The 23,322-nt window shown below is 54.6% G+C and overlaps 3 protein-coding genes across 8 annotated transcripts in view; 1 reads left to right on the top strand and 2 right to left on the bottom strand.

Moving 5' to 3' along the window:
• Positions 1 to 23,322, bottom strand: part of ECSIT (ECSIT signaling integrator) — a 385,922-nt gene that overhangs the window by 39,968 nt on the left and 322,632 nt on the right. The window lies entirely within an intron of this gene.
• Positions 927 to 12,553, top strand: CNN1 (calponin 1). 3 transcript variants are annotated; one of them, XM_050770641.1, is made up of 7 exons: positions 927 to 1,192; positions 3,260 to 3,381; positions 9,029 to 9,095; positions 9,186 to 9,323; positions 9,816 to 9,926; positions 11,546 to 11,692; positions 11,773 to 12,553. In XM_050770641.1, the coding sequence occupies exons 1-7, from the start codon at positions 986 to 988 to the stop codon at positions 12,016 to 12,018; spliced, it is 1,038 nt and encodes a 345-aa protein (XP_050626598.1). In that variant the 5' UTR covers positions 927 to 985; the 3' UTR covers positions 12,019 to 12,553. The 3 variants fall into 3 exon arrangements, with proteins under 3 accessions (XP_050626598.1, XP_050626600.1, XP_050626601.1); XM_050770643.1 differs by lacking the exon at positions 927 to 1,192 and adding an exon at positions 1,888 to 1,953; XM_050770644.1 differs by lacking the exon at positions 927 to 1,192 and adding an exon at positions 2,857 to 2,879.
• Positions 15,260 to 22,042, bottom strand: ELOF1 (elongation factor 1). Of its 3 annotated transcripts, XM_050771003.1 has the most exons (5): positions 21,878 to 22,036; positions 16,877 to 16,973; positions 16,432 to 16,565; positions 16,211 to 16,281; positions 15,260 to 16,010 (listed from the first exon to the last, which is right to left on the bottom strand). In XM_050771003.1, exons 3-5 carry the CDS (start codon positions 16,545 to 16,547, stop codon positions 15,946 to 15,948), a joined length of 252 nt encoding a protein of 83 aa, XP_050626960.1. In that variant the 5' UTR covers positions 16,548 to 16,565; positions 16,877 to 16,973; positions 21,878 to 22,036; the 3' UTR covers positions 15,260 to 15,945. The 3 variants fall into 3 exon arrangements, with proteins under 3 accessions (XP_050626960.1, XP_050626958.1, XP_050626959.1); XM_050771001.1 differs by lacking the exon at positions 16,877 to 16,973 and having other exon boundaries at positions 21,878 to 22,042; XM_050771002.1 differs by lacking the exons at positions 16,877 to 16,973; positions 21,878 to 22,036 and adding an exon at positions 21,654 to 21,852.

Below are 23,322 nucleotides of genomic sequence, written 5' to 3'. Positions count from 1 at the left end.
ATCTCGCTAGGTAGGGTTGCTTGAGGGGAACATAGTTCATGGCCTGGGACTTGCCAACAAAGTCACCCTGTGGTTCAAGTGACACACAGTGGATGGGGAGGGTGAGACCCAGGATGTCTGCTCCCCCAGGTCCTTTTGAGGGGCTGGAGGAGACAGAACTGGGGCGCTGGACCCTCAGCATAAAGAATGCTATGGGCTGGGCATGGTGACTCATGCCTGTAAATCCCAGCATTTTGGGAGGCCAAGGTGGGCAGATTGCTTGAGCCCAGAAATTTGAGACCAGCCTGGGCAACATAGCAAGATCCCATCTCTAAAAATAAAATAAAATTAGCCAGGTTGGTGGCACAAGTCTGTAATTCTAAATACTTGGATGGGCTGAGATGGGAGGATCACTTGAGCCTGGGAGGTCAAGGCTGCAGTGAGCTGTGATTGTGCCACTGCACTCCAGTTGAGAGGACAGAGTGAAACCTTGCCTTAAAAAAAAGAATGCTGCAGCCCGAGTCCCTCTGCTGTGCCGGGCACTGTGCTGGGAATGTAAGAGACATACTTTTCTGATCTTTACAACTCTCTCATGAGGCAGGCACTGTCATTGCCCCATTTTACAGATGTGGCCATAGAGTCCTAGAGAGGAGAAGGGGCTTACCTAAGGCTATAGACTGTTGGTATCTGGAGATAAACCCGGGATGGTGCTCACTAAACTATCATGGGTGTCAGTCCTGCCTCAAGACTCCAGAGAGATAAAGAGACCTCAGAGACAAAGAGACTCAGACCCAGCCAGAGGCCCAATGGACAGCGGGAGGGGTGGGTGGAAGAAGGCTGGTCTCTGTCTGACCAAGCCCCCCCAGAATAACGTAGGCTGCCCCCCTAGGTGGAAACAATGACACAATCAGCTCCCAATACCAAGGGCCTGACATCACAAAGGGGGGGAAGGCAGCAGAGGTTGGGGGGGTGCCCCGCCCCTTGGCAAGCCCCTACAGCCAATGGAATGGCCTTGGAAGAGACCCGGGCCGCCTCCGGAGCTTCAAAAACGTGTGAGGAGGGAAGAGGGTGCAGACGGAACTTCAGCTGCTGCCTTGGTCCTCAGCGTCAGTACTGCGCCACTACCCCCCGCCAGAGCCCACCGGCCAGCATGTCCTCTGCTCACTTCAACCGAGGCCCTGCCTACGGGCTGTCAGCCGAGGTTAAGAACAAGGTAGGGCTGGAGGGCCTCCCTGGCCTGGCCCACACGTCCTGCCAGGCCAGAGCCCCGAGCTTGGGGTCCCTTGAACCCCCTCCTGCCTATCCTATGTGACTCGGAAACTAAGAGGGGAAAAGGGAGTGATATGGGATAGGGGCTGCCTGTCTCCCCCTGAACATCCCAGAGCCCCCAGCTATGGTTGGGGGTGGAATAGGGGGCACACAGCCACACATAAACAGAGGGGGTCAGTCCATTGCAAAGATACCCACCTGATCAGTCTTCTTTTAACCCTTTGTGTTCTTGGGGGGAACAACAGAGGGGGAAGACTTGTTGATTCTTCCATATCCCCCAGCCTCACAAAGAAATTGGGGAGCGCTTGAGAGCTGGGGCTCCTGGGAGGTGACGCCGGGAAAGTGTGGGAGATCCTGAAGGCAAAGGGGGACGGTGGAGGGCAGGAAGCGGGCATCAGAAGTGCGGCAGGGGTCTCCTAACTGTGGAGCTAGGAAGATACCTGGACACCACCTTCATGCTGTGGATGGGTAAACAGGTTCGGAGAGGAGAGGCAAATAGCTGGGATCCCAGGTAAAGCAGGTACAGCGCTCGGACCCTGGAGTCACCCCCCATATACCAGGATGGTCTCAGCTTCTCCCAGCTGGAGAACTTGAAGTTTCCAGCCCGCTGGAATCGTCCCAACAGCACTGCCGAGGGAGGAGTTCCTGCCCCATTTGACAGAGGGGAACACTGAGACTCAGGGTGGCTTTTCCCAGGGTCCTGTGGTGAGGAAGTGGGGGACTAGGTTGGAACCTGGGTCGGGGGATCCTCGGGGCTGGAGGAGGGGGCTGGTTGGAGGAGGGGGCTGGTTGGGGGCGGGTTCTCGGGCGGGAGACAGATCCCAGCGCCGCCCTCCTCCCCCCAGCGCCGGCCCCAGAGCCGCGCAGAGCCGCCGCGCCTTATAAGGCGGCCTCGGGGAGCCCAGGCCACGCTATATAAGGGCCGGTTTGCTTTAAAAAGCCGGGCTGGTGGTGTGGGGGGCGGCAGGGCCGGGGCCAGGTGAGGGGGCCGCCCCTCCCACCTCCCCCCACCTACCCAGGAGAAGAAAGGGCAGCCCGGTCCTCTAGGGGCTGGGAGCCTGGCTGGACTGTGGCGGAGGGTTCTGGAGAAATGGGAGTGGGGGAGGAGGGGGACGGTGGAGAGAGGGAAAAGCCGGGGGGAGAGGCAGACAGAGATACTGGGAGCCTGAGACACCCTAGGGACAGACGTGGGAGGGCGAGCCAGGAGCGAGATAAGACCTAGACAGGGATGGAGGGGCAGGGAAGGGAGACAGAGCCCCACCCCCCACCCAGGCAGGAAACCTGGAGACAGAGAAAGACCTAGAGAGGCAGAGATGCAAGACCCAAGAGCCCCGCCCCTGGCCAGACAGGGACTAGCCACCCAGAGAGATGGGGACCCCAAGACTGGGCCAAGGAAAGACACCGCTGGGGAAGAGAGACAGAGGAGTCGTGGGGCTTGATAAGGGGGAGAGAGATATACAGACGTGCAAGGGGTGGGGTCTAAGACAGAGGCAAGCCTCTACCCTAACCAGAGACAGAGCCCTGGAGCCGAAGACCTGGGGCACATGGAGAGACAGAGATGTATGACCAGCACTCCTCTGCAAGCCAGCACCCAGGGGCACCTCCTTAGACTTCCTTCTTCCCTTCCTGAGGTGCCCCTTCTTCCAACAGGGGACGCAGAAGGGGCAGGGCTAGAGGAAGAGAAGCCCCAAGTTTGGCCTGGACGTAAAACCAGGGGACCTGGCGCCACCCCTGTAGCTCAGAGGATCCAGCTCCCCACACCCCACCCCTCGTCTACATTCCCTGGTGCCAAACCTCAGAATGCCCGGAATGGCCCCCTGGGCAGGTGCCACCTCAGCCCTGGCTCTCGGCCCTCCCCAGCCCCCACCCTCCCAACTGGGTGATCTGGGGCAAAATTGCCTTAGTTGGGAAGGACGAGGGAGATCAGGCTCTAGGAGGCTCGGATAGGACCCAGGGAGCCCAGGCTGCCCCCACGGCATCCTCACCCGTTTCTCTGTGCCCCCCGCCCCAGCTGGCCCAGAAGTACGACCACCAGCGGGAGCAGGAGCTGAGAGAGTGGATCGAGGGGGTGACAGGCCGTCGCATCGGCAACAACTTCATGGACGGCCTCAAAGACGGCATCATTCTTTGCGAGTGAGTGAGGCTCTCAAAGCCCAGACCCTGCACCCCGGCGACTCCATGCAGCCCCCTCAACCCCCAAAACAACCATGATCCTGGAACTGAGTTGAACACTTTCTATTGGATACCTTTGGGGTGGCCAGTAATCACTGTGCCCATTTAACAGGCACAGAAAACTGAGGCTCAGTTAGGTGAAATGCATTATACCAGCTCCCACGCTGTTTCAAGGAAAACGACTCCAGAATCTTAACCACCATGCTATACAGGGTAGGCCCATCTATGGCCACCAGGGTCCCCAGAAAGAGCAGTCACAGCTAAAAGGCAGCAGTCAACAGCTGTTCATGGCTGGCTTGGTGACATGAGGAGAGATGTGCGGCAATAACTAAAGTAGGCCCTGGTTTTCTTTCTGGATTTAATTTTGTTTTGTTTTTTGAGATACAGTCTTGTTCTGCTGCCCAGGCTGCAGTGCAGAGGCACGATCTCGGCTCCCTGCAACCTCTGCCTCCTGGGTTCAAGCGATTCTCCTGCCTCAGCCTCCCGAGTAGCTGGGATTACAGGCGCACACCACCATGCCTGGCTAATTTTTGTATTTTTTTTTCAGTAGAGATGGGGTTTCACCACGTTGGCCAGGATGGTTTTGAACTCCTGACCTCAACTGATCCACGTACCTCAGCCTCCCAAAGTGCTGGGATTACAGGCACACACCACCATGCCCGGCTAATTTTTGTATTCATTTTTTTAGTAGAGATGGGATTTCACCATGCTGACCAGGCTGCTCTTGAACTCCTGACCTCAAGTGATCCACCTGCCTCGGCCTCCCAAAGTGCTGAGATTACAGGCATGAGCCACCTCGCCTGACCTTTTTTTTTTTTTTTTTTTTGAGATGGAGTCTTGCTCTGTCACCCGGGCTGGAGTGCAACAGCATAATCTCAGCTCACTGCAACCTCTGCTCTCTGGGTTCAAGTGATTCTCATGCCTCAGCCTCCTGAGCAGCTGGGATTACAGGCACCCACCACCTCGCCCAGCTAACTTTTGTATTTTTAGTAGAGATGGGATTTTGCCATGTTGGCCTGGCTGGTCTCGAACTCCTGACCTCAAGTGATCTGCCCGCCTTAGCTTCCCAAAGTGCTGGGATTACAGGCATGAACCACTGCACCCTGCCGGCCCTGGTTTTCTCCTCGCCTCAAAACCTCATCGCTGAGGGAGGTGAAAACCCTAACAGCTCCCAAGCTCCAGTTACACTGCAATCTTAATGTGTGGTAGGGCCCTAAACCCAATCTGGGCCCGATTTGCATTTGAGTCTGACCCAGGGAAGAGTGACTGTGAGTGCGATCGGAAGACTTTGAAGGTGCAGCCTCATCAAATCCTAGATGCTGGGAAGAAGAGGTGTCAGGGGTGTTTCACCTTGTTCCATTCCCATCCACTAGGAACAAAGAATTGGCGGGTGGGGAGGTGGGCACACTGCTGTCCCAGCTCAGCCAGAGGACTGCTCAGACGTCAAACAATGCAGTCCCAGCTTGGGCAACATAGTGAGATCCCATCCCTACAAAAAATTTTTGTTTTGATTAGCTGGGCGTGGTGGCATGCACCTGTGGTCCCAGCTATGCGGGAGGCTGAGGTGGGAGGATCGCTTGAGCCCTGGAGGTCAAGGCTGCAGTGAGCTATGATCACGCCACTGCACTCCAGCCTGGGCGACAGTGAAACCCTGTCTCAAAAAAAAAAAAAAAAAAAAAGACCTAATGTAAATGACGAGTTGATGGGTGCAGCAAACCAACATGGCATTTGTATACCTATGTATCAAACCTGCACGTTGTGCACATGTACCCTAGAACTTAAAGTATATATTAAAAAAAAAAGAGTGGGCCACACACGGTGGCTCACGCCTGTAATCCCAGCACTTTGGGAGGCCGAGGCGGGCGGATCATGAGATCAGGAGATCGAGACCATCCTGGCTAACATGGTGAAACCCCATCTCTACTAAAAATACAAAAAATTAGCTGGGCATGGTGGTGGGCGCTTGTAGTCCCAGCTACTCAGGAGGCTGAGGCAGGAAAATGGCGTGAACCCGGGAGGCAGAGCTTGCAGTGAGCCGAGATCGCACCACTGCACTCCAGCCTGGGTGACAGGGCGAGGCTCCCATCTCAAAAAAAAAACACAAAAGTGTAGTGCAGTCACCCATGCAGTCAGTCATTCACTCATTCATTCATTCATTCATGCAAGAAGCATTTATGAGTTCCTGCTGTGTGCCAGGCTCTGATCCAGGCATTGGGAACTGTGAACAGAACAGACTCGACTGAGAGCTCAAGGACTTTTAGTCCTAGTTGAAGAGATCAATCAAATCATTGATCAAATAATCACAGACTTGTCTGTTCTGGGGAAAATTCAAGCGGAAGGGAAGCTGGGAGGGTCAGGTGCATCAGACGTCTGCGGGTGGAGGGTGTGCAGTTTCCTAGAGAGTGGTCTGGGAGGCCTCTCTCTGAAGAGGTGACAATTGAACAGAACCTTGGATGAAGTGAGGGAGGACTCAGGGAACCTGAGAGAAGAGTGAGCAAAGCAGAGGGGGCCGCCAGTGCAAAGGCCTGAGATAGGAGCGTGCTTGGGGTGTTCCAAGAAACAAGGAGGAGGCTGGCGTGACGAGCACCAAATGATTGAGTAGAAGTGGAGATGAAGTCGCAGAGTGAACTGAGAGTCAGATGGTGGAGAGCCTTTTATTTCATTTATTTATTTATTTAGAGACAGAGTCTTGCTCTGGTGCCCAGGCTGGAGTACAGTAGAGCAATCATAGCTCACTACAGCCTCAGCTTCCTAGGCTCAATTGATCCTCTCACCCCAGCCTCTTCAACCCTAGCCTTCTCAGTAGCTGGGACTACAGGCGCACATCACCAAGCCTGGTGAAGTTTTCGGGGTTTTCTTTTTGTAGAGACGTGGGTCTCACCATGTTGCCCAGGCTGATCTTAAACTCCTAGGCTCAAGTCATCCTCCTGTCTCGGCCTCCCAAAGCACTGGGATTACAGGTGTGAGCCACTGCGCCCAGTTTTTTTTTTGTTTTTTTTTTTGAGACGGAGTCTCGCTCTGTCGCCCAGGCTGGAGTGCAGTGGCCGGATCTCAGCTCACTGCAAGCTCCGCCTCCCGGGTTCACGCCATTCTCCTGCCTCAGCCTCCCGAGTAGCTGGGACTACGGGCGCCGCCACCTCGCCCGGCTAGTTTTTTGTATTTTTGGTAGAGACGGGGTTTCACCATGTTAGCCAGGATGGTCTCGATCTCCTGACCTCGTGATCCACCCATCTCAGCCTCCCAAAGTGCTGGGATTACAGGCTTGAGCCACCGCGCCCGGCACTGCGCCCAGTTCTACAGAGGGCCTTTTAGTCCATGCAGAGGACTTAGGATTTCATTCTGAAGGCAGTGGGAGGCTCCTGGAGGATTTGGAACTGGAAGGTAATTTGAACTGTTTAAAAATGGCCATTCTGGGCCAGGTGTGGTGACTCACGCCTGTAATCCCAGCACTTTGGGAGGCTGAGGTGGGGGTATCACTTGAGGTCAGGAGTTCAAAACCAACCTGACTAACATGGTGAAACCCTGTCTCTACTAAAAATACAAAAAATTAGCCAGGCACGGTGGCGGGCGCCTGTAGTCCCAGCTATTCAGGAGGCTGAGGCAGGAGAATGGCGTGAACCCGGAAGGCGGAGCTTGCAGTGAGCCAAGATCACGCCACTGCACTCCAGCCTGGGCGACGGAGTGAGACTCTGCCTCAAAAAAAAAAAAAAAAAAAAAAAAAAAAAAAAATTAGTGGAGCGTGGTGGTGGGCACCTGTAATTCCAACTGCTTGGGAGGCTGAAGCAGGAGAATAGCTTGAACCCAGGAGACAGAGGTTGCAGTGAGCCGAGATCGCGCCACTGCACTCCAGCCTGGGTGACAGAGCAAGACTCCATCTTGAAAAAAAAAAAAAAAATCTGGCTGCTGGATGAAGAAGGGTGGGTCTGTAGGGGACGAAGTGGAAGTTGGGAGCCCATTCCAAGAGACCAGGAAACAGACTCTGGTGGCTGAGACCCAGGTGGAGGTGGCAGGGAGCAGTGAGTGGGCTTCTGGACTCATTAAAAGGCAGAGCCAAAAAACTTTCGAGGGACTGGATATAAGGCTGAGAGAAGGAGAAAGTGGGAGTTGGGGGCAAGTCCAAGGGTTCTGGCTGAGCACCTAGAAGGGGGCACTGCTAGGCAGGGCAGGTGGAGGGAGCGGGGAGTCTGGAGGAGGAAGCTGCATGTCAGGAGTCTGGAGCAGGGTGAGTTTGATTTGAGATGCCCAGATACCCACGGAGAGAGCTGGATGAGATGGCGAGAAACACAGGCTGCAGGGAAACGAGGGAGTTGCTGGCATACGGAGGTACCTAAAGTCAAGAGACTGAATGAGGCCAGGTGCTGTCACTCATGCCTGTAATCCCAGTATTTTGGGAGGCCGAGGCAGGAGGATCACTTGAGCCCAGGAGTTCGACACCAGCTTGGGCTATACAGTGAAACCCCATCTCGCCGGGCGCGGTGGCTCAAGCCTGTAATCCCAGCACTTTGGGAGGCCGAGGCGGGCGGATCACAAGGTCAGGAGATCGAGACCACAGTGAAACCCCGTCTCTACTAAAAATACAAAAAATTAGCCGGGCGCGGTGGCGGGCGCCTGTAGTCCCAGCTACTTGGGAGGCTGAGGCAGGAGAATGGCAGGAACCCGGGAGGCGGAGCTTGCAGTGAGCCGAGATCGCGCCACTGCACTCCAGCCTGGGCAACAGCGTGAGACTCCGTCTCAAAAAAAAAAAAAAAAAAAAAAAAAAAAAAAAAAAAAAAAGATAGCCAGGCATGGTGGTGTGCACCTGTGATCCCAGCTACTCGGAAGGCTGTGAGAGGATCGCTGGAGCCTGGGAAGTTGAGGCTGCAGTGAGCTGTGATTGCACCACTGCACTCCAGCCTGGGCGACAGAGCCAGACCCTGCATTTAAAAAAAAAAAAAAAAAAAAGAGATGAGATCATTAAAGGAGTGAATCAGAGAAGAGGCCCCTGCTGTCTACAAGAGAAAAGGATGCTGAGACACGCCTGCCAGAGAGGCTTGGGAGATCCCGGAGACTCAGACACACCTTGGATAAGCAGGCTTTCTGACTGGGACCTGAGTCTAATTCCTTGGCATCAGCGTCCCATTTGTGTATGTGCTTGAGTGGTTTGGAGGGGCTGCAGCTGAGAGCTGACTGCAGGGAGAAGTGACACTAGGATATGGCATGGCCCCTTGTGGTCATCCTGTCACCCTGCTCCTGCTGGGCTGGGCTGGAGAGGGGGAGTAGAGGACATCTTTCTTTTTTTTTTTTTTTTTGGAAATGTAGTCTCACTCTGTCGCCAGGCTGGAGTGCAGTGTTGCAATCTCAGCTCACTTCAACCTCTGCCTCCCAGGTTCAAGTGATTCTCTTGCCTCAGACTCCTTAGTAGCTGGGATTACAGGCATGCATCACCATGCCTGGCTAATTTTTGTATTTTTAGTAGAGATGGGTTTCACCATGTTAGCCAGGATAGTCTCGCTCTCCTGACCTCGTGATCCGCCCGCCTTGGCCTCCCAAAGTGCTGGGATTACAGGCGTGAGCCACCGCGCCCGGCCCTGGGGGGACACCTTTCTTACCTCCTCCCCACTCTTCTCAGATTCATCAATAAGCTGCAGCCAGGCTCTGTGAAGAAGATCAATGAGTCAACCCAAAATTGGCACCAGGTGAGCCCAGACCCAATCTCTTCCATCCGTTCCCACAAGCCCCTCAGACCTCCCCCCTCCCCCCAGTGACCACAACCTGCCCCCCTCTAGCTGGAGAACATTGGCAACTTCATCAAGGCCATCACCAAGTATGGGGTGAAGCCCCACGACATCTTTGAGGCCAACGACCTGTTTGAGAACACCAACCATACACAGGTGCAGTCCACCCTTCTGGCTTTGGCCAGCATGGTGAGTGTGGGTGCAGGCTGGGCAGGGGTCCGTGGGCGGCACGTGTGGCCACTTGTGCCCCTGAGTCCAGTGAAGGTGACTGGCGGGCAGGGATGGGGGAGCAGGTGCTGTCAACAGCATCCAAGGGGGCCGGGCGCGGTGGCTCACGCCTGTAATCCCAGCACTTGGGAGGCCGAGGTGAGCGGATTGCTTGAGGTTGGGAGTTTGAGACCAGCCTGGTTTCACCAACATGGTGAAATCCCATCTCTACTAAAAATACGAAAATTAGCTAGGCGTGGTGGCACACGCCTGTAATCCCAGTTACTTGGGAGGCTGAGGCAGGAGAATCGCTTGAACCTGGAAGGCAGAGGCTGCAGTGAGCCGAGATCGTGCCACTGCCCAGCCTGGGTGACAGAGCAAGACTCCGTCTCAAAAAAAAAAAAAAAAGTGTCCAAGGGGATTGTGTAGCCTGGAGACCCCCTCGTCAGTCCCTGCTTTCCCTGCCCCACCCAGGCCAAGACGAAAGGAAACAAGGTGAATGTGGGGGTGAAGTACGCAGAGAAGCAGGAGCGGAAATTCGAGCCGGAGAAGCTAAGAGAAGGGCGGAACATCATCGGGTTGCAGGTACTGCCCTGTCCTCACTCAGCAAAGGTTATAGAAGCCAGGAGCGCATCCTGGTGTCTGAAAGCTTTTGGGGACATTTGGCATTAAGTACACTATAGGTTGGGTAGTGTGCTTATCCGCACCTTCCATTCACAAACTCACTCTGCCAACAACCCTAGCAGACAGGTACTTGTTCTCACCATACCCTTTCCACAGATAAGAACACTGAGGCTTGGAGAAGCTGGCTCGCTTTTGCCTAGATCTTCCAGCTGATGTGTGGCAGGCTGGGACTTGAATGCTAGAAGTCAGTCATGTGATAGGCCCACTCTGGACCTCAGTTTCCAGTCTCGAAATGGTGCCTCAGGCGGGGTGGAGTGGCTCACACCTGTAATTCCAGCACTTTGGGAGGCTGAGGCAGGAGGATTACTTGAGGTCAGGTGTTTCAGACCAGCCTGGGCACCACCACCTCTACAACAAATTTAAGAGTTTAGCCAAATGTAGTGGTGTCTGCCGGTGGTCCCAGCTACTTGGGAGGCTGAAGGGGGAGAATCACTTGAGCATTCAAGGTTACAATGATTGCATCACTGGACTCCAGCCTGGGCGACAGAGTGAGACCCTGTCTCTAAAAAATGAAAATGGGCCGGGTGTGGTGGCTCACACCTGTAATCCTAGCACTTTGCGAGGCCAAGGCGGAAGGATCACTTGAAGTCAGGAGTTCGAGGCCAGCTTGGCCAACATGGTGAAACCCTGTCTCTACCAAAAATACAAAAATTAGCCAGCGTGGTGGTGCATGCCTGTAGTCCCAGCTACCCGGGAGGCTGAGGCAGGAAAATTGCTTGAACTTGGGAACAAATGAGATGCTGTCTCAAATAAAATAAAATAAAATAAAACAAAAAAATAGAACAAAGTAAAATATAAAAATAAAATAAAAAATGGGCTGGGTGCAGTGGCTTACCCCTGTAATCCCAGCACTTTGGGAGGTTGAGGCGGCTGGATCACCTGAGGTCAGGAGTTCGAGACCAGCCTGGCCAACGTGGTGAAACCCCATTTCTACTAAAAATACAAAAAATTATCCGGGCGTGGTGTTGCCCACCTATGATCCTGGCTACTCCGGAGGCTGAGGCAGAATTGCTTGAACCTGGGAGATGGAGGTTGCAGTGAGCTGAGATCGTGCCATTGCACTCTAGCCTGGGCAACAGAGCAAGACTCCGTCTCAAAAAAAAAACAAAAATTAAAAAAATGTTGCCGGGCACGGTGACTCAAGCCTGTAATCCCAGCACTTTGGGAGGGTCAGACGGGCGGATCACGAGGTCAGGAGATCGAGACCATCCTGGCTAACACGGCGAAACCCCATCTTTACTAAAAAAATACAAAAAACTAGCCGGGCGTGGTGGTGGGTGCCTGTAGTCCCAGCTACTGGGGAGGCTGAGGCAGGAGAATGGCGTAAACCCGGGAGACGGAGCTTGCAGTGAGCTGAGATCCAGCCACTGCACTCCAGCCTGGGCGACAGACAGAGTGAGACTCCGTCTCAAAAAAAAAAAAAATGTTAAAGCAGTGCCTCACCCTCTCACATCAGCTACGCCTCGTGGCCCATGATGAGGTCTGTAATTATTGGTGTGATTCTCCTTCTGACTTCCTAGATGGGCACCAACAAGTTTGCCAGCCAGCAGGGCATGACGGCCTACGGCACCCGGCGCCACCTCTACGACCCCAAGCTGGGCACGGACCAGCCTCTGGACCAGGCGACCATCAGCCTGCAGATGGGCACCAACAAAGGAGCCAGCCAGGTGAGTGGGGGCCCCCGGGGCACGCCGTCAAAGCCCGGGACACTGGTCACCCCATGGCCTGACTACATCACCCTTCGCAGGCTGGCATGACCGCGCCAGGGACCAAGCGGCAGATCTTCGAGCCGGGGCTGGGCATGGAGCACTGCGACACGCTCAATGTCAGCCTGCAGATGGGCAGCAACAAGGGCGCCTCGCAGCGGGGCATGACGGTGTATGGGCTGCCACGCCAGGTCTATGACCCCAAGTACTGTCTGACGCCTGAGTACCCGGAGCTGGGCGAGCCCGCCCACAACCACCACGCACATAACTACTACAATTCCGCCTAGGGCCACGAGGCCTTCCCTGTTTTCCCCCCAAGGGAGGCTGCTGCTGCTCTTGGCTGGATCCAGCCAGACCCAGCCGACCCCCTCTCCCTGCATGGCATCCTCCAGCCCCTGTAGAACTCAACCTCTACAGGGTTAGAGTTTGGAGAGAGCAGACTGGGAGAATGGGGGGCCCACTGGGGGGAAGGGGACCCTCCGCTCTCTAGTGCTACGGGGTCCAACATAGAGCTGGGTGTCCCCAACAGCGCCCAAAGGACGCACTGAGCAAAGCTATTCCAGCTGTCCCCCCGCTCCCTCACAAGTGGGTACCCCCAGGACCAGAAGCTCCCCCAGCAAAGCCCCCAGAGCCCAGGCTCGGCCTGCCCCCACCCCATTCCCGTAGTGGGAGCAAACTGCATGCCCAGAGACCCAGCGGACACACGCGGTTTGGTTTGCAGCGACTGGCGTACTATGTGGATGTGACAGCAGCGTTTATAACGCGAGCACTTTCTTTTTTTTTTCTATTTCACTGGAGCACAATAAATGGCTGTAAAATCTCCTGAGGCCTCAGAGCTGCTCTGTTTTGGATACGCTTCATATCCCGCACACACATCTGCACAGACACACGTGCCCACACGCACCCACACGCACCCTAAGATGCACATACACACTCACAAGCACCCTAAGACACACACCTCACTGTAGCCACTCAGACACAGGATAGGCACTCCATCACACCCACATGCAAAGTCCACACACCACACACACACACTCCCCCTTTCACACACAGATACGCACACACATGCAGTACACACTCCTCACGACATGTAAAAAAGGCATAGCCAGCCGGGCACCGTGGCTCATGCCGGTAATCCCAGCACTTTGGGAGGCTGAGGTGGGAGGATCGCTTGAGGTCAGGAGTTCAAGACCAGACTGGCCAACATGGTGAAACCCTGTTTCTACTGAAAATACAAAAATTGGCGGGGCTTGGTGGTGCATGACTGTAGTCCCAGCTACTTGGGAGGCTGAGGTAGGAGAATTGCTTGAGCCCTGGAGGTCTAGGCTGTAGTGAGCCAAGATGGCGCCACTGCATTCTAGCCTGGGCAACAGAGCAAGACTCCGTCTCAAAAAAAAAAAAAAAATATGGCACAGTCAGAAAGTCAATGCGCACACACACACACACACACACACACATGACCCACACTGCTCTCCCAGAGGCTTGTGGATGGTGGTGACAAAGAGCCTGAGTACTGGGACAGGCTGGATGGCATGTGAATCACAGAGCAACTGTCTGGGTGACCTCAGGCAGTCACTTCCCCTCCCCAGACCTGTTTTTCCATCAAAATAATGGGGACAGTGAGCCTCATGTGGTCATGAAATGACACCCCCAGATGGGGTGATATTCTACATGTTTAATCGCTGGTAAAGACCAGGTATCAATAGAGAAAGGATGACAAGTAGGGGTCCTGGTGGGCCTGTGGGCAGGGTGAACCCCTTAGCCCCAGACTGTGAGGAGGGGAAAGGGGACAGGGAGAGAGGCACTTCTGAGCCAGGGCAATGGCCCTTTACCGACTAGCATGGGGCACCATAGGGCACGGTTAATTTTGTGCACCCCGCCCACTCTCAGCCCTCTTAAGGCTAAGCCTGCCAACCCGGGACCCTAAAAGGCTGTGTTCAGGGCCTCAACCTCCTCATGTTTCAGAGGGGACCCTGTTATCCCCGGGAGGAGGGAGAGGTCCGCAACCATCACGATTCCGAGGAGGAGAGGAGGCAGAGAAGCGAGGAGCGGGGCATGGAGCTGTCTTCTCCCCAGGGAGGGCAGGGGTTGAGGCTGGAACGTGGAGACCTGTGGAGGCAGACACCAGAAGACCCGCGCACAGACGCACGCAGCCCCTGGGGCCTCGTAAACCAGATTCCAGGCGCTTTTGGCTTGGCTACCACAAGTCCTGCTCCCCCAGGGCCGGCGCAGGGAAGCTATGCTGAGGAGGATCCCGGCCTGGCCCAGGGCCCTGCCTCCTCGGGAAAACAGCACCATATTAGCACTTAGCCTCTGAGACTGGGGGTGGGCAGGCGGCAGGAAGGGCCCTGGGTGCCAGAGGAACAAGTCCCCTTTCTGTTGGATCCCAGAGGGCCACCATCTTAAACCTAGGTGCCTGTCTACCACTCTGCCCATGTCTATTGGCTCCTGCCAGGGCTAGCGGACCTTACCTGGGATCTCGGAGGCGGCAGGGTCACCAGGGAAGACGTGTCATGGCAGAGTGGGCCTGGGGGCGGTGCACAGGCCAGATGCAGCAGCCCAGTCTGGCAGCCAGGGCTTCCGGGCCAGCTCAGTGTCTCCCCCGGCTGTTCACATTCGTCCGTGCCCTGGGTGGGCCCCAGAGCTGCTCTAACCATGTCTGGCATTTCCGTCCTCAGCATGGCTCCAGGAAGATGCTTTCGTCCCCTGCACTGTGGCAACGAGGACTCTGAAGCACAGGTCACCTGCCACCCGGGCTCATGAGGCCAGGTGGAGGGTCCGGCACTGCCCCAGGTTGCTGGGTGTTGTGGTCCTTGTCACCGGTGTGACCAGCTGAGGGGACATCAGCCCTCAGGTGCTCCCCATCAGCCACGCACATCCCGCCCCCACACCAGCCTTCTGAGAGTCCTCACCAACCTTGGACAAAGGTCCCTTTCATGTTTCCCTTCCCAGTGTCCCTCTTCCACCCACTACCTCCAGGACGGCCTGTGAGCTGGTCCCTCAGCCTGGACTCTGGGCTCACAAGAAGTCAGACTGTAAGTTGTGGAGCCTGGTTTCCTGGGTTCAGATCCCCCGTGCCACTTTCTGGCTGTAGGGTCTTGGGCCAGTGACCTCCTTCACCTCTAGCCTCAGTTTCCTCATCTTTGAACCTGGGGTTAGCTTGGCACCTGCCCCACAGGGTGGCTGTCAGGACACTGGGGTGATGCAGGCAAGGCCAGAGGTCAGCATCTGGCTAGAGGTGGCCCTACAATGTCACCGCCTCAGCCTGCCCCTCCCAGAAGCCTCCTGTGACCACCTGTTCTGTCTCACCTACCCCATCTCCTAATGTGACTGCTGTAAACAGCTGGCCAGATGTCTGCCTGCTCCACCACCCTGAATGCTTACTGACTGAATAAAATGCTGGGCGGCGTGAAGGGCTGGTCACATGCGCCACCAGGCCACCTCCCAAACGCTGGAACCTCAGGTCCCCTCTCCTTCTTCTGGTGACGAGGCAGACGCAGAACCCAAAACATCACGGACAGCAAGGGATGTGCGCTGGCTGCTTTATTTAAGGGCTTGTGATTGACAGCTGTCCCCACCCCAGCCCTTGCTTCCTCTACAAAAGAAACTGAACACGAAACTGGGCTTCCTTGTTAGCATGGGGAGGGTGGCGGCTCCCTGTCAGGGCCCAGCCCAGGGACCTGGGGAACGGTGGCTTTGAATCCCAGGCCGCGGGCACTAGAAGGTGGAGAAGGAGGGCGGGAAGTCCAGTTGAGATGGGCACGGTGCTGGTGAGGAGGCTGGAGAGGTCCAGTTCCAGCCTCTACTGGGCTTCCCTTGTTCAGGATATCAGGAAACAGCCCCCCACTTCCGCCGGGGGGGAGCCAGAGCCCCAAAGCTGGGGGGCCAGGGGCTGAAGAAGGGAACACAGCAAAGGCTTTTGGACCCAAGAGAGGTCAGTTCAGGCCCCTCAGGCCCAGGAACCCGCCACCACTGCGTATCTATGAGCACACACTCACGGCCACCCCAGTGACACGTGCAGCCACACACACACCCACATCCACTCCACATTGGCACACACACCCACTCACACCCACGCCCACTCTACACACACACACAGAGGGCTGTGACAGCCCAGGACCCACACCCTGTACCCCTGGAATGTCTCTGGACCAGAACCGAACAGCTGGGTCCACAGTAGGCAGGGCTGCTCAGGGGGTGGGTCCTCTGTGTTGCTACTGATTGGCTGCCTCGCAGGCGTCTATCCAATCACTGTACACATCCACGGGTTCTGACAGATCTGAGCCGCTTAGGTCAAGGGTGATCATTGGCATTGGAACCCTGCCCTGCACCTTCTCACCCCACATAAATCAGTAGGTGGCACCTGTTCCTCTGGACGGCCTTGGCCCTGCACCAGGGCACACAGTGGGCCAGAGGAGCAGGGTCCGGACTCCAGCCCCCTCCCCATCCTCTGGAAAAAGCCCAGGTTTCTAAGGATACACGTTATGGGCGTCTGGAATTCCTCTAGGCACACAGTACAAGAGATGACTCCGGTGTTGCGGGCACGGTCCCTGAAACAGACCAAGAGAAGGGACTGGTGAGCAATGTGCCCAGGGCCTGTGGGTGATGACGCCTTCACCAAGGGAGGCAAGGGGCAGGATGGAGAACAGCGGGGAGGAGGTGGTGGGGAGGATGGATCCCTTGCCCCGTTCCCCACTCACATTTTCACATCACAGGATTTCTCGTGGTTGCAGAAGGGGCAGGTGAACTGGGTCTCGAGGGTGCCCGTCATCTTCTTCTTGGGAGGCGGCTTTCGTTTGGACTTTCTGCGCCCCATGTCTGCAGGTGGATGAGCCTGTGGGGAGTGGCAGATGTCAGTGGTTTGAGGAAACCACGCAGCCCCCCGCTCAATGCTCTGGAAAGCAGGCCGGAAAGAGGGTCTGGGACTTGCACTATGGTCTGGGGGCCTCTGCCCTTGAGCGACGAGGCCCTCAGTCCTGATACAGGAGGAAAATCCCCTGTCCCACTCTGGATGGAAGGGGTGAGCGGAGGTTCTAACCCCGTCTCTCTCACTTACTGCATGACCTGGGCAGGTTACTTAAGCTCTCTGTGCCACCGTTTCCTCATCCATAAAACAGAGACAAGGCCAGACATGGTGGCTCACACCTGTAATTCCAGACAGCACTTCGGGAAGCTAAGGTGAGAGGATCACTTGATGCCAGGAGCTGGATACCAGCCTGGGCAACAGAGTGAGGCATCATCTCTAAAAAAAAAAAAAAAAAAAAAAAATTAAAAATTAGCCAGGCATGGTGGTGTAAGCCTGTAATCCCAGCTACTTGGGAGGCTGAGATGGGAGGATCACTTGGGCCCAGGAGTTTCAGGTTTCAATGAGTTATGATCCAGGCACTGCACTCCAGCCTAGGCAATAGGATGAAACCCTGCATCCAAAAAAAAAAAAAAAAAAGGAAAAAAGGTCGGGTGTGGTGACTCACGCTTGTAATCCCAGCACTTTGGGAGGCTGAGGTGGGTGGATCACGAGGTCAGGAGTTCGAGACTAGCCTGACCACCATGGTGAAACCCCATCTATACTAAAAATACAAAAATTAGCTGGGCGTAGTGGCGGGCGTCTATAACCCCAGCTACTCAGGAGGCTGAGGCAGGAGAATCGCTTGAGCCCGAGAGGCGGAGATTGCAGTAAGCCGAGATCACACCACTGCACTCCAGCCTGGGCGACAGCGCGAGACTCCGTCTCAAAAAAAAAAAAAAAAAAAAAAGATTGAAATAAGGTTGCTATCGCACGAGACTCCGTCTCAAAAAAAAAAAAAAAAAAAAAAAAGATTGAAATAAGGTTGCTATCGCAGAGGAGACTTGTGAGGTTGACACCAGGAATGGTAAGTACTTAGCACAGAGCTGGCCCATCATCGCTGGTGCCAATACAAGGAAGCCACTGTTCCTGGGGAGGGTGGCCCAAGAGACTCCAAGACAAGCCAGCTGTTCAGGGCCGGGTGGAGCCTAAGAGCCCAGGAGCTGGTGATTTTATACTGGCTGCTCCTCTTGTCAAGGGACATGTAAGTACCATCCACGAAGAGTGACACTCAGGGCATCTGATGGCCTCCATCCAGATGACAGACTACAGGGCAGAGAAGTGGGAACAAGCACCTCCGAGTAGAGGAACACTATGTGAAGGCTCAGGGGCAGCTGTCTGTCCCCTGGCAGGTGGAGGAGAGAGGAGGGACAGGTGGGAGGGTTCTGGGTGTTTGGATGGATCCTGGGAGCTACAAGGAGTGAAAGGGTAAAGTCACCCTGGGCTTTTGAGGGACTGCGGTGTGAGTCACAATCTGGATGAAGACAAAGGCACAGCCAGGACAGGGTTGTTGGGGTAGAGATGGCGGAGGGCGAGAGAGACAGAGGAGACATGGCAGCGGAGCGAGTGAGTATGACGAGAGGAGGAAAGTCCAGGATGACTCCCAGGTTTGTGGTGGGGACACAGTGGCTAGGGGGAGAAGATGGCATCATTCTCTGATGTGTAACATAGAGGAAGGACAGGGTTTTGGAGAAAATGATGGGGTTGGGTGGCAGAGGGACATCTAGGAACAGATGTCCAGGAGGCAGGTGGGTGGGGAAACAGCAGCAGTTACCACCGAGCCCAACTCCCCTGCTAGGCACGGTGCTCAGGGCACTGTGCTTGCCATCCCTGAGCCTCCTATGGCGCCTCCTCCAACACACACACACACAGACACACACACACACACACACACACACACACACACACACACACACACACACACACACACACACACACACACACACACGACTGCTGGTTCTAGCATCGTTCCTCTGTGGCAGGGGAGGTCAGCAGTCTGCCAGGATCTTCCAGAATAAACAGTGGAGTTTCATTCATTATTTGCTGATCACTTCCTATGTAACACCCCCAACTCTTTGTTTGTTTGTTTGTTTGTTTTTGAGATGGAGTCTTGCGCAGGCTGGAGTGCAGTGGCGTGATCTCGACTCACTGCAACCTCTGCCTGCCTGGTTCAGACGATTCTCCTGCCTCAGCCTCCCGAGTAGCTGGGACTACAGGCGTGTGCACTACCACGTGTGGCTGATTTTTTGTATTTTTAGTAGAGACGGGGTTTCACCGTGTTAGCCAGGATGGCCTAGATTTCCTGACCTCGTGATCCGCCCGCCTCGGCCTCCCAAAGTGCTGGGATTACAGGTGTGAGCCACCACACCTGGCCAACACCCCCAGCTCTTAACTGTGATGCTTCCAATTCACTGAGTAAATAGAAGCAATCCAAAGACAGCTCCTAGGACCAACTCATTCAGCCATCCACCCACCGTCTTTATTTATTTAAGAGATGAGGTCTCGCTCTGTTGCCCAGGCTGGAGTGCAGTGGCATGATCACAGCTTGCTGAAGCCTCAATCCTCTGGCCTCAGCCTACCCAGTAGCTGGGACAACAGGCGTGCGCCACCACTCCCAGCTTTGGCATGCCTCCTTTACTATGGAAGTACGTTCCTGCAAAAACAATTTGTTCATTCTGCCCTGGCTCCCATCCCCTTTTCTTTGAGCAACATCAAATTTTTCAGCTCCACTGGATCACTCTCGCACACTTGTTATTACCTCTCTCCTCATTTAAAAAGGGGGAAAAAAAGAAAGTCTCTTCATCATCTTCCATCTATGATGCATTTCTTTGCAGACTGTTTTAGTGTACAGCCATCTGCATTCCTGTCCATCCCTCTACGCCTCTTGCCTCCAAACTTAGGTCACTGGTGGCTCTATACTGCAAATCCTAATGGCAGTCTTCCGATTTGAGGAATCCTTCCCCCTCTGAAAGCACATGTGGCTCTCAGGACCCCATGTGCTCCCTGTCCTCTGCCTCACTGGTGGCTCCTGCTAGTCTCCTATGCTCCTGCCTGTCTGCCAACTTGGCTCTCATGAAGAGAGCACATGAGTTTGGGCCAGGTGCGGTGGCTCACGTCTGTAATCCCAGCATTTTGGGAGGCCGAGGTGGGCAGATCACTTGAGGTTAGGAGTTGGAGACCAGCCTGGCCAACATGGTGAAACCCCATTTCTACTAAAAATACAAAAATTAGTTGAGCATGGTGGCACACGCCTGTAATCCCAGCTACTAGAGAGGCTGAGGTAGGAGAATCGCTTGAACCTGGGGAGGTGGAGGTTTCAGTGAGCTGAGATCGTGAAACTGGCACTCCAGCCTGGGCAACAGAGCAAGACTCCATCTAAAAAAAAAAAAAAAAAAGGCTGGGTGCACTGGTTCACACCCATAATCCCAGCACTTTGGGAGGCCAAGGTGGGCAGATCACGAGGTCAGGAGTTCGAGACCAGCCTGACCAACATGGTGAAACCCCATCTCTCCTAAAAATATAAAATTAGTCAGGCGTGGTGGTGCATACCTGTAATCCCAGCTACTTGGGAGACTGAGGCAGGAGAACCACTTGAACCCAGGAGGCGGAGGTTACAGTGAGCTGCCGAGGCACTCCAGCCTGGGCAATAGAGCAAAGAGCCCATGATTTTAATTGTTGGATCCTCTCCTTTCTGGCTATACTCACCTACATGAAGATTTCACCCAGTCTTAGGTGCCTGCTCTACACTGAGGACACCTGCTTCTCCAGCCTTGAGTCTGTCCTCTGAATTGCAGACTCTGATCTATCTGCCTCAGTCACTCCTCCACCTGATGTCTAACTTCCACCTAATACTAAATATAACATGTCAAAAACCAAGCCCCTGACACTCCAACCTGCTCTTCCACAGTCTTCCTCATCTCAGCTAACAGCAATTCCATCTTTCCGGATAATCAAATCAAAAACGGATTCGGCCGGGTGGTGGCTCACGCCTGTAATCCCAGCACTTTGGGAGGCCGAGGCGGGCGGATCACGAGGTCAGGAGATCGAAACCATCCTGGCTAACACGGTGAAACCCTGTCTCTACTAAAAATACAAAAAATTAGCCAGGCGTGGTGGCGGGCGCCTGTAGTCCCAGCTACTCAGGAGGCTGAGGCAGGAGAATGGCGTGAACCCAGGAGGCGGAGCTTGCAGTGAGCGGAGATCGCGCCACTGCACTCCAGCCTGGGCGACAGAGTGAGACTCTCCTCTCAAAAAAGAAACAAACGAAAAAAAACAAACCTTGGATTCATCCTCAAAGCCTTTTTCTCTCACACATCCCTTAGGCGATCCTCCCCCTGCCCCTCTACCTCTGAAATACAAATTAGCCGCGGCACCATGCCCAGCTAATTTTTGTATTTTTTGTAGAGACGGGCATCCACCATGTTGCCCAGGCTGGTCTGGAACTCCTGGGCTCAAGCGATACTCCCGCCTCGGCCTCCCAAAGTGCTGGCATTACATGCATGAGCCATTGTGCTCAGCAATAACCACTATTGAATACATCAATCAATCAGTTTGCTTGTAACTATCACTTGGGGAGGTCACACCTGTAATCTCATCACTTTGGGAGGCCTAGATGGGAAGATCGCTTGAAGCCAGGAGTTCCAGACCAGCCTGGGCAACATAGTGAGACCTCTCATCTCTACAAAATCACAAAAATTAGTCCCGAGTCTGTAGTCCTACCTACTCAGGAAGCTAAAGTGAGAAGCTTGCGCCCAGGAGGTCGAGGCTGCAATGAGCTATGATCGCGCCACTGTACTCCGGCTGGGGAGAGACAGCAAGACTCTGTCTCAAAAAAAAAAAAAAAAAAAAAAAAAAAGTCCAAACAAAATCTACGGATGAGCCCCAGGAGCTCATTTTGCCCAGGGACTACAGTCCCCCCATCCCATGAATGGGGTCTGGCGTGCACAAGGACTGCAGAGGCCTCGGCCTGTCCTGTGACAACGTTAAGTCCAAGCGCGCCAAAAGGGGATGGTAGAGGAGTCATCCCCCGAATCTGCTGGGACCCAAGAGGTGGAGGGTTGGCTGTTCCTCCAGACTCACTAAGGCTTCGGCATCGCCTCCCGACGGCCGCCCGGAGGAGCCAGGCGTCCGGGTTGTCGCGCTGGGAAGGCTGGGGTCCGGGGCCGTCAGTCTCCCCGACCTGCCTTCCCCCAAGTTCGGGGTCCCAGGAGCCTCCTCCAGGACCCCGTAAACGCACGGAGTCGAGGAACTCCCAGTCCTGCCCGGCCCCAACGCCCACTCGCACGAGCCGCACCGGCACTCACCTTCTCTAGCTGCGAAAGCTCCCTTCACCCGGGAGACAGTGACTTCCGACTCCTGCCGGAAGCGGAAACCCCTCTCCTCCTTTCAGGTCCTGGCCACCCCTAGCCGGGACAGCCCAGCAAATAGGCCTTGCCTCCTTCGCCGGGGCTCTGAGCGCAGGCGTACTCAAATAGGAGCGCTCCGACGGGGGCGCAGTGCGCCTGCGCAAGCGTCGCTGCGTATTTGCCTGTAGCTGCGCGCATTGCAAGTACTTCTGGTCAGCTCCCAAGAACGGCAAGTGAGGAATATGAAATACCCTTATGGCTAAATCAGGGTGAAGGGGAAGCTTGTAAGCTTGGGAGACGCTCTGCTCAAACTAAAAAGTTCAGGTTCTGATCCAGCAGATGAAGAGGGAGGTCTGAGAAGCTGCAGTGCTAACTCGCTCCCAGGTGACTTCCATGCTGCCGATCCGCAGACCATATTTTGAGTGCCCAGATTGTAATAGATGAAGTTGAGTGGACAGGCTGGGGCCAGATTCCATGGAGCCTCGTGGGCCGTGTTAAGGACTTTTATTTTTTATTTTTATTTTATTTTATTTTATTTTTTTGAGACGGAGTCTCACTCTGTCGCCCAGGCTGGAGTGCAATGGCTCGATTTTGGCTCACTGTAACCTCCGCCTCCCAGGTTCAAGTGGTTCTCCTACGTCAGCCTCCCGAGTAGCTGGGATTATAGGCGCCGGTCACCACGCCACGCTTATTTTTGTAGTTTGTTTTTTTGTGCTTTTTTTTTTTTTTTTTTTTTTTTTTTTTTAGTAGAGATGGGGTCTCACCCTCTTGGCCAGGCTGGTCTTGAACTCCTGATTAGAGGCGTGAGCCACCGCGCCCGGCCAAGGACTTTTATTGGTTTTTGTTTTTGTTTTTTTCTGAGACAAGGTCTTGCTCTGCCGCCCAGGCTGGAGTGCAGTTGCGTGATCTCGGCTCACTGCAACCTTAGCCTCCCGAGTTCAAGCGATCCTCCTGCCTCAACCTCTTGAGTAGCTGTGATTACAGGTGCGCACCACCATGCCTGGCTAATTTTTGTATTTTTAGTAGAGACGTGGTTTCACCGTGGTGGTCAGGTTGGTCTCAAACTCCTGACCTCAAGTGGTCCACCCGCCTCGGCCTCCCAAATTGTTGGGATTACAGGTGCGAACCACTACGCTCGGCCTGAAAAAGATATTTCAAGATGGAGAGAGAGAGGGATTAGCTGTGTCACATGTCCCCGAGTTGAAGAAGATGAGGAAAGAGAATTGACAGTTGAGTTTGGCAAGGGTCTGGTCCCTGGAGACCTTGATAACAGCTGTTGCGTTAGAGTGTTCCGGAAAATAATTTGTAATGAAATGTATTTCAAATACAGATGCTCCTTGACTTACGATGGAGTTACATCCTGATAAACCTATCGTAATAAAGTTGAAAAATCTTAGAACCGA

This window comes from Macaca thibetana, chromosome 19 (genome assembly GCF_024542745.1).
Source record: "Macaca thibetana thibetana isolate TM-01 chromosome 19, ASM2454274v1, whole genome shotgun sequence".
Lineage (NCBI taxonomy): Eukaryota > Metazoa > Chordata > Mammalia > Primates > Cercopithecidae > Macaca > Macaca thibetana.
The sequence above is the reverse complement of the archived record's forward strand: the minus strand, read 5'-3'. Positions and strand labels throughout refer to the sequence as shown.

What these genes read in the sequence shown, in the direction of transcription:
- CNN1 (XM_050770641.1), top strand. Translation starts at nt 986, where the DNA reads ATGGCCTTGGAAGAGACCCGGGCCGCCTCCGGAGCTTCAAAAACGTGT. An exon ending in TTCTGGCTTTGGCCAGCATG is followed by an intron (nt 9,324 to 9,815) that starts GTGAGTGTGGGT and finishes TGCCCCACCCAG; the next exon opens with GCCAAGACGAAAGGAAACAA. An exon ending in CCAACAAAGGAGCCAGCCAG is followed by an intron (nt 11,693 to 11,772) that starts GTGAGTGGGGGC and finishes CACCCTTCGCAG; the next exon opens with GCTGGCATGACCGCGCCAGG.
- ELOF1 (XM_050771001.1), bottom strand. Translation starts at nt 16,547, where the DNA reads ATGGGGCGCAGAAAGTCCAAACGAAAGCCGCCTCCCAAGAAGAAGATG. An exon ending in AAATCCTGTGATGTGAAAAT is followed by an intron (nt 16,282 to 16,431) that starts GTGAGTGGGGAA and finishes GGTCTGTTTCAG; the next exon opens with GGACCGTGCCCGCAACACCG. An exon ending in ATTCCAGACGCCCATAACGT is followed by an intron (nt 16,011 to 16,210) that starts GTATCCTTAGAA and finishes TAAGCGGCTCAG; the next exon opens with ATCTGTCAGAACCCGTGGAT.